Source organism: Staurois parvus, unplaced genomic scaffold (assembly GCF_062004578.1).
Source record: "Staurois parvus isolate SC_StPar_1 unplaced genomic scaffold, SC_StPar_1.0 ptg001410l, whole genome shotgun sequence".
NCBI lineage: Eukaryota > Metazoa > Chordata > Amphibia > Anura > Ranidae > Staurois > Staurois parvus.
In genome coordinates, this window is record NW_028319206.1 from 188503 (window position 1) to 205161 (window position 16659).

The 16659-nt window shown below is 46.6% G+C and overlaps 1 protein-coding gene across 2 annotated transcripts in view; it reads right to left on the minus strand.

Annotated features, from left to right (window-relative positions):
• LOC149436174 (1-phosphatidylinositol 4,5-bisphosphate phosphodiesterase gamma-1-like) overlaps positions 1-15168 on the minus strand; it is a 145160-nt gene extending 129992 nt beyond the window's left edge. For both annotated transcript variants that reach the window (XR_016308326.1, XM_089661932.1), the window contains exon 1: positions 14613-15168. Coding sequence is in view for 1 of the 2 variants with exons in the window: in XM_089661932.1 (XP_089518058.1) it covers positions 14613-14832 (220 nt within the window). In the remaining variant the exon portion in view is untranslated. The remainder of the gene's footprint in view (positions 1-14612) is intronic.
• Positions 15169-16659: the final 1491 nt, after the last annotated feature.

A 16659-nucleotide genomic window follows, 5' to 3' on the forward strand; every position in this document is an offset into this window, starting at 1 on the left:
GGGAATACTTATGTACAGTGGGGATTGAAAGTTTGGGCACCCCAGCTAAAAATTTGTATTAATGTGCATAAAGAAGCCAAGGAAAGATGGAAAAATCTCCAAAAGACATCAAATTACAGATTAGACATTTTTATAATATGTCAACAAAAGTTAGATTTTATTTCCATCATTTACACTTTCAAAATAACAGAAAACAAAAAAATGGCGTCTGCCAAAGTTTGGGCCCCTGCAGAGTTTATAGCATTCACTGCACCCTTTGCAAAGCTGAGACCTGCCAGTGTCATGGATTGTTCTCAATCATCGTCTGGGAAGACCAGGTGATGTCAATCTCAAAGGTTTTAAATGCCCCGACTCATCTGACCTTGCCCCAACAATCAGCACCATGGGTTCTTCTAAGCAGTTGTCTAGAAAACTGAAACTGAAAATAGTTGACGCTCACAAAGCTGGAGAAGGCTATAAGAAGATAGCAAAGCGTTTTCAGATGTCAATATCCTCTGTTCGGAATGTAATTAAGAAATGGCAGTCATCAGGAACAGTGGAAGTTAAAGCAACATCTGGAAGACCAAGAAAAATATCAGACAGAACAGCTCGCAGGATTGTGAGAAAAACAATTCAAAACCCACGTTTGACTGCACGATCCCTCCAGAAAAATCTGGCAGACACTGGAGTTGTGGTCACTATTCCACTATAAAGAGATACTTGTACAAATATGGGCTTCATGGAAGAGTCATCAGAAGAAAACCTCTTCTACATCCTCACCACAAAAATCATCGTTTGAACTTTGCAAATGAACATATAGACAAGCCTGATGCATTTTGGAAACATGTTCTGTGGACCAATGAGGTTAAAATTGAACTCTTTGGCCGGAATGAGCAAAGGTACGTTTGGAGAAGAAGGGGCACAGAATTTAATGAAAAGACCCTCTGTCCAACTGTTAAGCATGGGGTTGGATCAATCATGCTTTGGGGTTGTGTTGCAGCCAGTGGCACAGGAAACATCTCACGAGTCGAAGGAAAAATGGATTCAATAAAATTTCAGCAAATTTTGGATGGTAACTTGATGCCATCTGTGAAAAAGCTGAAGTTAAAGAGAGGATGGCTTCTACAAATGGATAATGATCCTAAACACACCTCGAAATCCACGGGGGATTACATCAAGAGGTGTAAACTGAAGGTTTTGCCATGGCCTTCACAATCTCCTGACCTCAACATAATTGAAAATCTATGGATAGACCTTAAAAGAGCCGTGCGTGACAGACAGCCCAGAAATCTCAAAGAACTGGAAGACTTTTGTAAGGAAGAATGGGCAAAGATACCTCAAACAAGAATTGAAAGACTCTTGGCTGGCTACAAAAAGCGTTTACAAGCCGTGATACTTGCCAAAGGGGGCAGAGCATGCTATAAATTCTGCAGGGGGCCCAAACTTTTGCAGACGCCATTTTTTTGTTTTCTGTTATTTTGAAAGTGTAAATGATGGAAATAAAATCTAACTTTTGTTGACATATTATAAGAATGTCTAATCTGTAATTTGATGCCTTTTGGAGATTTTTCCATCTTTCCTTGGCTTCTTTATGCACATTAATACACATTTTTAGCTGGGGTGCCCAAACTTTCGATCCCCACTGTACATGGGGGGGGGGGGGGGTTGTTTAGTTTCTTTATTTTTATTAAATTTCAGAGATTTAAAAACTAACTTCTTTCCCGTTGTCATTATGGGGTATTGTTTGTAGAATGTGGAGGAAAAATAGGAATTGAACCCATTTTGGAATGAGGCCGTAACATGACAAATTGTGGCAAAAGTGAAGCGCTGGGAATACTTTCTGGATGCAATTTTGCTGCATTTTGGAAATGCCATGTTTAGGAACCAGCAGATTGGATTTTTTATTCCTCCTCTTATTGTTCTTGTCACTCGACGGCCTATTTTTACCCCCCCCCCCAAGTAATTGTTTGTCTATTTAGCACAGGCTGGACACGCCCACACACCCATAGAGGCTCCGGGGTTGATTTTCTAAATGAGGTGAGGTTGTGCCGACTGGAATCATCCAATCAGAAGCAATCAAAATCCGTTTTTTTTCCCCTTGCACATGATTGGGTGTATAAAGCGACCACAGCTTCAGCATATTTCAGAAGCACGTCACCGACTTACGCTTTGTATTTTCTATTGCACATGATTGGGTATTCCAAGTGAGCAAACCTTCAGCGGATCTGCTAAACCAGGAAAAATGTGATTCGCCAATGAAATCGCCCCCCATGGGGTGTATAGATATCCAGCTCCCAGCATTACATATGGGGGGGGGGCGCACACAGAACGGGCGGTCGCTGTACTTCCAATGTCTGTGGATGCGACTCATAGATTGGTTATCGATGACGGTGTACATAAATCTGATTGGACGGGCGGAGGGATGTCTGTCAGCAAAGAAAAAGTTAAAAACGGAGAGAAAGGCGCCTCCACCCCTCCGGGGGAACCGCGCTATTCTGGGCTCTGCCAGGAAGCTGCGAGCTGTACAAACACTGAGGGCGATGTGTGCGATGGAGGGAGGGACAGGCAGAGCGAGGGGCCCAACAGATAACACACCATGGGCCCGGATCAACAGACTGCCAGTGTGATATAGCTCTGACATATACCGCAGTGCTGTACAGAGATCACTGAGCCAGTCACACCAGTCTGAACCAGAGGAGCTTACACTCTAATGTCCCCTCCCCCACAGTCCCATCAGTCTCTGTACCAGAGGAGCTTACACTCTAATGTCCCCTCCCCCACAGTCACACCAGTCTGAACCAGAGGAGCTTACGCTCTAATGTCCCCTCCCCCACAGTCACATCAGTCTCTGCACCAGAAGAGCTTACACTCTAATGTCCCCTCCCCCCCAGTCATATCAGTCTCTGTACCAGAGGAGCTTACACTCTAATGTCCCCTCCCCCACAGTCACATCAGTCTCTGTACCAGAGGAGCTTACACTCTAATGTCCCCTCCCCCACAGTCACATCAGTCTCTGTACCAGAGGAGCTTACACTCTAATGTCCCCTCCCCCACAGTCACATCAGTCTGAACCAGAGGAGCTTACGCTCTAATGTCCCCTCCCTCACAGTCCCATCAGTCTCTGTACAGAGGAGCTTACACTCTAATGTCCCCTCCCCCACAGTCACATCAGTCTGAACTAGAGGAGCTTACACTCAAATGTCCCCTCCCCCACAGTCATATCAGTCTCTGTACCAGAGGAGCTTACGCTCTAATGTCCCCTCCCCCACAGTCTCATCAGTCTCTGTACCAGAGGAGCTTACACTCTAATGTCCCCTCCCCCCCAGTCATATCAGTCTCTGCACCAGAGGAGCTTACACTCTAATGTCCCCTCCCCCACAGTCACATCAGTCTGAACTAGAGGAGCTTACACTCAAATGTCCCCTCCCCCACAGTCATATCAGTCTCTGTACCAGAGGAGCTTACGCTCTAATTTCCCCTCCCCCACAGTCTCATCAGTCTCTGTACCAGAGGAGCTTACACTCTAATGTCCCCTCCCCCCACAGTCACATCAGTCTCTGTACCAGAGGAGCTTACACTCTAATGTCCCCTCCCCCACAGTCACATCAGTCTCTGTACCAGAGGAGCTTACGCTCTAATGTCCCCTCCCCTAGTCACATCAGTCTCTGTACCAGAGGAGCTTACGCTCTAATGTCCCCTCCCCCACAGTCACATCAGTCTCTGTACCAGAGGAGCTTACGCTCTAATGTCCCCTCCCCTAGTCACATCAGTCTCTGTACCAGAGGAGCTTACGCTCTAATGTCCCCTCCCCCACAGTCACATCAGTCTCTGTACCAGAGGAGCTTACGCTCTAATGTCCCCTCCCCCACAGTCACATCAGTCTCTGTACCAGAGGAGCTTACGCTCTAATGACTTTTTTTTTTTTGAATTGGGTATTCACAACTATGCAATCCAATTCTGCACATCGCAGCGCATTTTGTAAACTGATTTTTCAACATACGTTTCGCATGAGCGCGGTGCGATTGTGATGCGGTGTGGAAATCGCACAGAAAACGCTGCTAAAGTGTATGTAAAGGCTATTTTAATTTTTTTTTTCTTTTGGTTTTGGGTGGAGTCGGGAAGGTTTGGGATCCTTTGCTGTCCGTGTCCCCGTTGGGAAGATTCCTCCTGGTGGTCACTGAGACAGGAAGTGAAGAGGAATCTGAAAAGAAATCATTAAGTCCGGGTTCACACTGATGCGGCACGTCACATTCGATTCGCACAGCAAACGCACCTCATTCCTGTGCCAATCACATGCGATTTGTGTGCGGCGCCATCGTACATTTTGTATGGCTCTAATCGCACCGCACCCGCATCAATAAAGCGCAGGACCCTTTTTTTGGTCCGCACTAGAATCGGATCGCACGAGTATTCACACGTCTGCCATCTGATTCTGCACATCGCACCGCGTTCTGCAGACCGATTTTGGGGTGTCGTTCACTTAACATACACACCCGCCGTGGTTCTCATGAACGGGGAGCGATTCTGATGAGGTGAGGAAATCGCACAAAACCCGCATCAGTGTGAACCCGGCTAAGGGCCAGTTCACACCATAAAAACACTGTCCAGATGCGTTCCGGGCGCTTGCATGTGATTTGTTGACACGTTCCGGTTAATTTTCCCCTTCTCTCTTTTTCTTCAATTGTAATAGGGACACGTGCGTCCGGGGCGGTTTTAGCACGTTTTTGATGCGTTTTACCGCGTTCCAGTACAGTTCTGTGCAGGAAAAATGCCGCCTGCTTACCTTCTTCCCTCCTTGTGAGTACATGTGAAAACGCATCTGATTGGCCCCCAGCGCATTTATCGCAGCACCACTCTCCCGCCTGTCCTACCTAAGGCTAGGTTCAGGCGTTTTTTAATGCGTTTATTTTTTTCACCAGCAGGAAAGTATTGACTTTGATGCGACTTTGGACAGGTGCAACTTGGATGCAACTCTGACGTTACTTTAATGCTACTTGAGTACCAGAGAGTGTAAAGGCACATCAAAGTCGCATCCAAGAAACACATATCCAAAGTCGCATCCAAGAAACACATCCAAAGCCGCATCCAAGAAACACATATCCAAAGTCGCATCCAAGAAACACATATCCAAAGTCGCATCCAAGAAACACATATCCAAAGTCGCATCCAAGAAACACATCCAAAGTCGCATCCAAGAAACACATCCAAAGTCGCATCCAAGAAACACATATCCAAAGTCGCATCCAAGAAACACATATCCAAAGTCGCATCCAAGAAACACATATCCAAAGTCGCATCCAAGAAACACATATCCAAAGTCGCATCCAAGAAACACATATCCAAAGTCGCATCCAAGAAACACATATCCAAAGTCGCATCCAAGAAACACATATCCAAAGTCGCATCCAAGAAACACATCCAAAGTCGCATCCAAGAAACACATATCCAAAGCCGCATCCAAGAAACACATATCCAAAGTCGCATCCAAGAAACACATATCCAAAGTCGCATCCAAGAAACACATATCCAAAGTCGCATCCAAGAAACACATCCAAAGTCGCATCCAAGAAACACATATCCAAAGTCGCACCAAAGTCGCACGACATGAACACAACTGTCATACTTTACTATTGGCATAAACACCCAACAGAAAACTCAAAACATAATAAAATGCACCGGGAACGTTATTGCCGCATGTCCATCGCAGTCTCTGGAACCCAAATGGCTCTGCGTTGCGTTTATAAACAAATCCCTGACGCTTTCCAAAAACGCAGCGGCTGAAACCCGCACAATGAACCCGTCCCATAGGAAACCTACCACCCTAACACATCGCCACCTAGAGTCTCCACCCTGACACAGCACACAGCATCGCCATCTAGAGTCTCCAACCTAACACATCGCCATCTAGAGTCTCCACCCTAACACAGCACACAGAATCGCCATCTAGAGTCTCCACCCTAACACAGTACACAGAATCGCCACATAGAGTCTCCACCCTAACACAACACACAGCATCGCCATCTAGAGTCTCCACCCTAACACATCGCCATCTAGAGTCTCCACCCTAACACAGCACACAGAATCGCCATCTAGAGTCTCCACCCTAACACAGTACACAGAATCGCCACATAGAGTCTCCACCCTAACACAACACACAGCATCGCCATCTAGAGTCTCCACCCTAACACAGTACACAGAATCGCCACATAGAGTCTCCACCCTAACACAACACACAGCATCGCCACCTAGAGTCTCCACCCTAACACAGCATCGCCACCTAGAGTCTCCACCCTAACACAGCATCGCCATCTAGAGTCTCCACCCTAACAAAGCATCGCCATCTAGAGTCTCCACCCTAACAAAGCATCGCCACCTAGAGTCTCCACCCTAACACAGCATCGCCATCTAGAGTCTCCACCCTAACACAGCATCGCCATCTAGAGTCTCCACCCTAACAAAGCATCGCCATCTAGAGTCTCCACCCTAACAAAGCATCGCCACCTAGAGTCTCCACCCTAACACAGCATCGCCATCTAGAGTCTCCACCCTAACACAGCATCGCCATCTAGAGTCTCCACCCTAACACATCGCCACCTAGAGTCTCCACCCTAACACATCGCCACCTAGAGTCTCCACCCTAACACAACACACAGCATCACCATCTAGAGTCTCCACCCTAACACATCGCCACCTAGAGTCTCCACCCTAACACATCGCCACCTAGAGTCTCCACCCTAACACAGCATCGCCACCTAGAGTCTCCACCCTAACACAACACACAGCATCGCCACCTAGAGTCTCCACCCTAACACAGCATCGCCATCTAGAGTCTCCACCCTAACACATCGCCACCTAGAGTCTCCACCCTAACACATCGCCACCTAGAGTCTCCACCCTAACACAACACACAGCATCGCCATCCCAAGTGTCTTCCCTTAAGCAAAACATTGCTGTCATCCGAAATCTCCTCCCTAACACAACACACAACACCGTCATCTTGAGTATCGTCCCTAACACACAACACCGTCATCTTGAGTATCGTCCCTAACACACAACACCGTCATCTTGAGTATCGTCCCTAACACACAACACAGCACCACCATCCTGCACTTTGATCACAGAGATGTAAGATTTTCCAAGTTACAAATGGAAAGCCCCTCATCTCCTTCCAAAAGCGCCTGAACTTCCTGCTCCAGCCGGCATGGGATCTGATAAACCCCTGAAAACTTCAAAGGCTTCCTGAAATCCACCATGAGCAGGATAGTCCACATGGCCATGGCCACCACGCCACACTCAGCCAAGCTCCTACATCACTCTTCCAGCCTGAAGGGAGTTGCAGCAAAGGGGCGGAGCTGGGAACCAGCCTGTAGAAATCTATATACTGTATCTTATATTTTATTGAAGATTAACCCCTTGATGGTCGAACAAATGTGTCCCCTATTACACACTGTTGACAGTAAACATCTTGGAGGACTCAATGGTATTCTTTCACCTAGAATGGGGGTAATAGTATGAGCCCATCACCCCACCCCCGCTCAGACACCGTCCATAGGACCCAAACAGTCCTCTCATACCGCCCAGTGCCTGGCTGCAGATGAACAGAACAGACAAGCGCCCCCTCTGTACTGAATGAGTACTGCATCCCATGTCACTCCTCCATATCGCTATCAGTACGACCTGGAGCTTAGAGGAAAATGCTGACCACACGCAGCCCAAAGGATCATATATCGTGTAGTGTTTCATGGTCATAAAATTGTTACAGAAAAGCAACAATAGCAATCTTCCACATGGAAAAGAGAACAAACAATCGCGGCCAGACCTACCAAGATGGCCGCCAATCCAGACCTCGGAAACAGCGGTGTGACGTCAGCACGTAGGCTCCCTCTGACGCGTTTCGTCCTCTGGGTTACACCCAATTGGGCATTGTAACTTCCACCGAAAGGCCGCAGTTAAAGTATAACTCCAGAGGAAAACATTTTTCCTCCTTTCAGTTTTTGACCTGGAGCTTAGAGGAAAATGCTCACCACACCCAGCCCAAAGGATCATATATTGTGTACTGTTTCATGGTCATAAAATCGTTACAGAAAAGCAACATTAGCAATCTTCCACATGGAAAAGAGAACAAACAATCGCGGCCAGACCTACCAAGATGGCCGCCAATCCAGACCTCGGAAACAGTGGTGTGACGTAAGCACGTAGGCTCCAACCGATGCGCCCAATTGGGCATTGTAACTTCGGGCGTATCACTGATGACGTGCGTGTGCACGAAATGCGTTGGTTGGAGCCTACATGCTGACGCCACACCGCAGTTTCCAAGGTCCGGATCGGTGTCCATCTTGGTAGGTCCCACCGCGATTGTTTGTTCTCTTTTCCACGTGGAAGATTGCTAATGTTGCCGATCCAGACCTCAGAAACTGCAGCGTGACGTCAGCATGTAGGCTCTGACCGACGCATTTCTTCCTCAGAGATACGCCCAATTGGGCGTTGCAACTTGAAGCATATCCCTGAGGATGTCTGTGTGCAGGAAACGTGTCGGGTGGAGCCTACATGCTGACGTCACACCACCATTTCCAAGGTCCGGATCGGTGTCCATCCTGGTAGGTCCCACCGTAATTGTTTGTTCTCTTTTCCACGTGGAAGATTGCTAATGTTGCCAATCCAGACCTCAGAAACGTCAGCGTGACGTCAGCATGTAGGCTCTGACCAATGCGTTTCATCCTCGGAGATATGCCCAATTGGGCGTTGCAACTTGAAGCATATCCCTGAGGATATGCATGCGCACAAAACGCATTGGTTGGAGCCTATGTGCTGACATAACACCACCGTTTCCGAGGTCCGGATCGGTATCCATCTTGGCAGGTCCCGTCGCAAGATTTTGTTCTCTTTTCCACGTGGAAGATTGCTGATGTTGCCGATCCAGACCTCAGAAACGTCAGCGTGACGTCAGCATGTAGGCTCCGACCAACGCGTTTCATCCTCAGAGATACGCCCAATTGGGTGTTGCAACTTCAAGCATATCCCTGAGGACATGCCTGTGCACGAAACGCATCTGGTGGAGCCTACGTGCTGACATAACACCACCGTTTCCGAGGTCCGGATCGGTATCCATCTTGGCAGGTCCCGTCGCAAGATTTTGTTCTCTTTTCCACGTGGAAGATTGCTGATGTTGCCGATCCAGACCTCAGAAACGTCAGCGTGACGTCAGCATGTAGGCTCCGACCAACGCGTTTCATCCTCAATTGGGTGTTGCAACTTCAAGCATATCCCTGAGGACATGCGTGTGCACGAAACGCGTCTGGTGGAGCCTACGTGCTGACATCACACCTGACATCACAGAAAACAAACAATCGCGGCCGAACCTGCCAAGATGGCCGTCGATCTGGACCTCGGAAACGGCGGCGCGACGTCAGCATGTAGGCTGGTTTATATTTACTACTTAAAAAAATACACTTTCCCTTTATTATACACCCCTTGGCGCTGGGAGGCGGGATTTCTGATCATGTGACCGCTGTGATTGGCTGTCACATCGATCACATGATTGCAAAGCTCCCAATCGTAAGTAGAGATCGGGCGCTTTCTGTTAGCCGCAGGGCGTGCGCTCTCAGCACAGCTTTTATTTAGGTACGCATATATGCGGCCTCTCGGCGTTAAGGCCCACCCACCGAAAGGCCACATATATGCGTATGCAGTTAAAGTATAGCTCCAGAGGAAAACGTTTTTTCTGCTTTCAGTTTTTGACCTGGAGCTTAGAGGAAAATGCTCACCACACGCAGCCCAAAGGATCATATATCGTGTAGTGTTTCATGGTCATAAAATCATTACAGAAAAGCAACATTAGCAATCATCCACATGGAAAAGAGAACAAACAATCGCGACCAGACCTACCAAGATGGCCACCGATCCACACCTCGGAAAGGGCTGTGTGACGTCAGCACGTAGGCTCCAACCAACGCGTTTTGTCCTCAGGGTTACACCCAATTGGGCATTGTAACTTCCATCGAAAGGCCTCAGTTAAAGTATAACTCCATAGGAAAACTTTTTTTCTCCTTTCAGTTTTTAAAGGGGGGGTGGGTTTTTTTTGCTGCTATCTGTAACTTCAGTAAGGAGAATCCCCCCCCCCCTCATTTTCTGTCACAATGTTGTCACTGGGACAGGAAGTTGGGGGAAGTACAAACGTAACAGGGTCCTGTCACTTTAAGGCGGCCTGTTCATTGTGCATGGGCTATTGACGCACCCAGAAACACGGGAAAAAAAAAACATTAATTTTTACCACAGCACTCAACAATTTATGACAGGGGGGGGGGGGGGTCACTGGAGTGCTGGGGATGCACCAGGTTTGTGCACTGGTGTGGCGTGCAGATCTGATTGGGCCCTACGTTTTTTCTCAAAATGATGGTAAGAAGCTGAGGCACCCCAGAAGATTTTATATTTGCATCTTACGCGGGACAAAATCAGAACCGTCTGTCTCTCTGTAGCCGGAATCCGACTGGACGGCCTGCTGGCAGCAAGAACAGACATTGATCAGATCTGGCAGGAGATGTATTTCCTGTACTGACGTGGAGGCTGTGCGCAGATTATACCCGATAAATGCAGCAGAACATCACGGTAAAACGGGGAGCTGGTGACCTCCAAAATAAAGGGGGGCTCTCAGAGGGTCAAATATCACATGCTGATGCCTTCGTCATCTAATCCTTCACTTTTACTATAGACATCATCTCCTAAATACGTCATACAAAACACGTCCCCTCGTGTGGGAAAGTGTGCTAAGTACAGCGCACACTTTCCCTCTCCGCTGTCCCAACCGGAAATACGCCAACATCCGCTATGGTCAAGGTGTGGCACTGGTTTAACCCTCTGTGGGCTGGGGGTGCAGGAATGAAAGCAGAATGTATAAAGTCCGGATTATGTTTTATTCGGATTTCTTTGTCTAAAGGATTCTAACACATTTCAGGGGTTCAAAGGGTCCTTCATCAGGGCTTGTTGAAAAAAGTTTGTACTGGACTGATAGAAATGGAGGGATGCCGAGGGATAATAAGTACAATTTCTCCAGCCCCGGGGTCCCCAAACGTGCTTAAGAAAGGGCCAGTTTACTGTCCTTCAGACTTTATGCGGGTCGGACTGTAGCCAGTGGGAGTGGTAAATACTCGGCATCAGTGCCCCAGTGCCTCCCGATATCAGTGAGAAGAATAGTGCCCCACTGATGGTGTCAGTAGGGGGAATGGTGATCCACCATTGGTTTCAGCTGGTGGAATAGTGCCCCAAGGGCCAGATAATGGTAAGCAAAGGGACACATCTGGCCCCAGGTTGCAGTTTAGAGATCTCTGCTCCAGCCCATCCTTAACCACAATCTGCAATCATACTAATTACCCATCAGGATACATCCAGTTCTATCAGTCCAGTACACATGTTGCTCAACAGTACTAGGCCCTGATGAAGGATCCATTAAACTTCTGAAACGTGTTGGAATTAACTAAAAATCTATATAGAGGAATCAGGACCTCCTTCCTCCTGCCGGTGATCCCTCTAGTGATATAAAGATCTATATAGGGGAATCAGGGACCTCCTTCCTCCTGCCGGTGACCCCTCTAGTGATATAAAGATCTATATAGAGGAATCAGGACCTCCTTCCTCCTGCCGGTGACCCCTCTAGTGATAGGATCTATATAGAGGAATCAGGACCTCCTTCCTCCTGCCGGTGACCCCTCTAGTGATAGATCTATATAGAGGAATCAGGACCTCCTTCCGCCTGCCGGTGACCCCTCTAGTGATATAAAGGTCTATATAGAGGAATCAGGACCTCCTTCCTCCTGCTGGAGACCCTCTAGTGATATAAAGGTCTATATAGAGGAATCAGGACCTCCTTCCTATATATAGGAGGTCCTGATTCCTCTCTATAGATCTTTATATCACTAGAGAGGTCTCCATCACAAGAGGGGTCACCGGCAGGAGGAAGGAGGTCCTGATTCCTCTATATAGATCTTTGTATCACTAGAGGAGTCACCGGCAGGAGGAAGGAGGTCCTGATTCCTCTATATAGATCCTATCACTAGAGGGATCACCGCCAGGAGGAAGGAGGTCCTGATTCCTCTATATAGATCTTATATCACTAGAGGGGTCACCGGCAGGAAGAAGGAGGTCCTGATTCCTCTATATAGATCTTTGTATCACTAGAGGAGTCACCGGCAGGAGGAAGGAGGTCCTGATTCCTCTATATAGATCTTTCTATCACTAGAGGGGTCACCGGCAGGAGGAAGGAGGTCCTGATTCCTCTATATAGATCTTTATATCACTAGAGGGGTCACCGGCAGGAGGAAGGAGGTCCTGATTCCTCTATATAGATCTATATCACTAGAGGGGTCAACGGCAGGAGGAAGGAGGTCCTGATTCCTCTATATAGATCTTATCACTAGAGGGGTCACCGGCAGGAGGAAGGAGGTCCTGATTCCTCTATATAGATCTATCACTAGAGGGGTCACCGGCAGGAGGAAGGAGGTCCTGATTCCTCTATATAGATCTTATCACTAGAGGGGTCACCGGCAGGAGGAAGGAGGTCCTGATTCCTCTATATAGATCTTTCTATCACTAGAGGGGTCACCGGCAGGAGGAAGGAGGTCCTGATTCCTCTATATAAACCTTTAGTTGGACCTCATTTAGAATATTGTGTCCAGTTCTGGAGATCTCACTTACATAAAGATATTGATAAGATAGAACGAGTCCAGAGACTGAAAACAAAAATGGTGAAAGGTCCGAGGGATAAAACATATCAGGAGAGGCTTCAAGAACTTCTTACTGTATGTACAGTCTGGAGGAAAGAAGGGAAAGGATGAACACAATCACATTTGACATGAAGGGGGTAAATAAGGTTCAGGAGGGCAGGATTTTCATTATGGAGTCAAGATGAAGAGCACGGGGACATGACCTCACATGGGAGGAGGAAAATTCAAGCCTAATTGTAGCAAATATTAATGTACTGAAAGGGTAGTTGATGCTTGGAGCGGACTTCCAGCAGAAGTAGAGAGTCAGTCAGAGGTAAGTGGATTCAAACATGACTGGGACAGACATAGATCTATACAAATAGAGTTTCAATAATAAAAGGTCAGAGTAAATGGACCACTCGTTCTCTCTCTCTCTCTCTCTCTCTCTCTCTCTCTCTCTCTCTCTCTCTCTCTCTCTCTCTCTCTCTCTCTCTCTCTCTCTCTCTCTCTCTCTCTCTCTCTCTCTCTCTCTCTCTCTCTCTCTCGACAGGTTTGGCCGATCTGTAATTTTCTGCCCCCGGAGATGGAGCGATGACTGTATACCGGGGAGAGGAAGCCACATTCAGACCTTCTCCTATTGAGTCATCACTCTGATATTCCAGATAATGGAACAGATACATTGTTCTGTGTGCTTTGTGGTTTCCATCTGTGCTGGAGGGTGAAGGAAGAATACTGCATGGGGGGATAATGACTGTGGGAATGCTAGATAGATAGATAGATAGATAGATAGATAGATAGATAGATAGATAGATAGATAGATAGATAGATAGATAATAGATAGATAGATAGATAGATAGATAGATAGATAGATAGATAATAGATAGATAGATAGATAATAGATAGATAGATAGATAGATAGATAGATAGATAGATAGATAGATAATAGATAGATAGATAGATAGATAATAGATAGATAGATAGATAGATAATAGATAGATAATAGATAGATAGATAATAGATAGATAGATAGATAGATAATAGATAGATAGATAGATAGATAGATAGATAGATAGATAGATAGATGATAGATAGATAGATAGATAGATAGATAGATAGATAGATAATAGATAGATAGATGATAGATAATAGATAGATAGATAGATAATAGATAGATAATAGATAGATAGATAGATAGATAGATAGATAGATAGATAGATAGATAGATGATAGATAGATAGATAGATAATAGATAGAGAGATAGATAATAGATAGATAGATAGATAGATAGATAGATAGATAGATAGATAGATAGATAGATAGATAGAGAGAGAGATAGATAGATAGATAGATAGATAGATAGATATAGATAGATAGATAATAGATAGATAGATAGATAGATAGATAGATAGATAGATAGATAGCAGATAGATAGATAGATAGATAGATAGATAGATAGATAGATAGATAATAGATAGATAGATAGATAGATAGATAGATAATAGATAGATAGATAGATAGATAGATAATAGATAGATAGATAGATAGATAGATAGATAGATAGATAGATAGATAATAGATAGATAGATAGATAGATAGATAGATAGATAGATAGATAATAGATAGATAATAGATAGATAGATAGATAGATAGATAGATAGATAGATAGATAGATAATAGATAGATAGATAATAGATAGATAGATAGATAGATAGATAGATAGATAGATAGATAGATAATAGATAGATAGATAATAGATAGATAGATAATAGATAGATAGATAGATAATAGATAGATAATAGATAGATAGATAATAGATAGATAGATAATAGATAGATAGATAGATAGATAGATAGATAGATAGATAGAATAGATAGATAGATAGATAGATAGATAGATAGATAGATAGATAATAGATAGATAGATAATAGATCTACTTACTATCACCCTCCACTTTCTCTGGCGTCCGGAACCAGATGACCTGCCTGGTGTCCATCTTGACCTGGAAGGTCCGTCTCTCCGGCCGCTGAGACTTCTTCTGATAGAAGAGGGTCAGCACCGACCCGGTCTCCAGGCACCTCATGATGCGATTGACATCCCCGGCTTCCATCCGATGGTCTTCCAGGAACCCGTTCATGTTGCCCAACCGGCACCCCGACATCCTGGGCACCCCAGGAGGCCAAGGTATGATCTCCTTATGACCTGCGTCCGGTCCAAACTCTCGGCTCAGTCCGCCAGCCCAGGGTGCCCGGCATCACCAGAGTGGGAGTCCAGCGCGATTTTCACCCCGCCATCCAGCAGCCGCCCCCTGAAGGACAAACGATTACATTCATCAAAAAAAAAAAAGAAAAGCAGCCGGGAGTTGTATCCCGATGAGGATTATTCTCGGCACGGAAAAGGACAAGCGGTGTGTGATACAGATGGAGGATCTGCTCCCCTCCTGGACCCACCCTGCAGATTGGATTTGTGGCCCTCAGGACGGGCCCCTCCTGTTGTGTTCATGCAAGGCAAATAACACCCAAGAGCCCGGCCAAGTGAGGATGTGCAGGAGCAGCGTCAGGGTTCGGTTAGCCGTCCCGCCCTGCAGGGGTTAAACGAGGCGGCGGAGAGCGCTAATGGACTTACGCGGATGATCTCCACTATCTAGGATGCTCCTAAGGGACCCGAGCTGGTAGTGCTGCCAATGATCTGGTGTAGGCAAGCGGCTCCACATAAAAGCACAATAATGTCCAGCATAATGACATGGAGAAAAAAAAAAAAGGAGGTTTACATGAAGTCTCTGCTCATCATCGGCGTAATCCCATTCCAGCCGCAGTCTGTGCAAGGTGCCTTCATAGCAGCAATAGGAGAGCAACCAACACACAGCAATGAGAGCGGAGCTGAGGATGTGCACACATCAATCCCACCCCCCCCACTTCCCTAGGCTGCACACAGGCCTGAGTCTGATGGAAGCTGGCAGGTCAGGGCAGACCTTATCTTGCCACAGCAGATCTCAGCTGCTCTCTGATCTCAGCCTGCTGCAATGGACGCCCAGAGGAAACAGCAATCACACATGGCCGGAAAGAGAACAGAAAGGAATTACACAAAAAAAAAAAATATTTGCTGGATCTTGGGAGTTAGAGAGGAAAAAACATCAGCGCAGAGCTGCAAACAGAGCCCCGGAGCGCCACCTCATGGAAGAACCGGGGAACTGCAGGGCAGCCAGCCAAAAAAACAGGTGTATGTGTGTGAGGTCCGGGGCTCCTCTGCCGGATTCCAGTGTGTAACCCTGTACAGGGGGGGCACATGGGAAATACTGAGAGGTGGGGTTTTTATTATTTCCCAGAATTTTCAGAAATAGGAGTCTGTCTGCAAAATGTGACATTGTGATGAAATTATTATCATTATACAATAATAAATATAATAAAAATATTAATAAATCCTGTATAATGAAACGCATTGGAGTCAAATTTAAAGGCACAGTCCTCCTTGTGCAAAAAAAAATCAATAAATTAATAAATGCACCACATTTAACCACTTCAAGTCCGGACACTTTCCCCCCCTTCCTGTCCGGACGCTTTCACCCCCTTCCAGTCCGGACACTTCCCCCCCCCTTCCTGTCCTGACACTTTCCCCCCCTTCCAGTCCGGACACTTTCCCCCCCTTCCAGTCCGGACACTTTCCCCCCCTTCCAGTCCGGACACTTTCCCCCCCTTCCAGTCCGGACACTTTCACCCCTTCCAGTCTGGACACTTTCCCCCCCTTCCAGTCTGGACACTTTCCCCCCCTTCTAGTCCGGACATTTCACCCCCCTTCCTGTCCTGACACTTTCCCCCCCTTTCCAGTCCGGACACTTTCCCCCCCTTCCAGTCCAGACACTTTCCCCCCTTCCAGTCCGGACACTTTCCCCCCCTTCCAGTCAAGACACTTTCCCCCCCTTCCAGTCCGGACACTTTCCCCCCCTTCCTGTCCGGACACTTTCCCCCCCTTCCAGTCCGGACACTTTCCC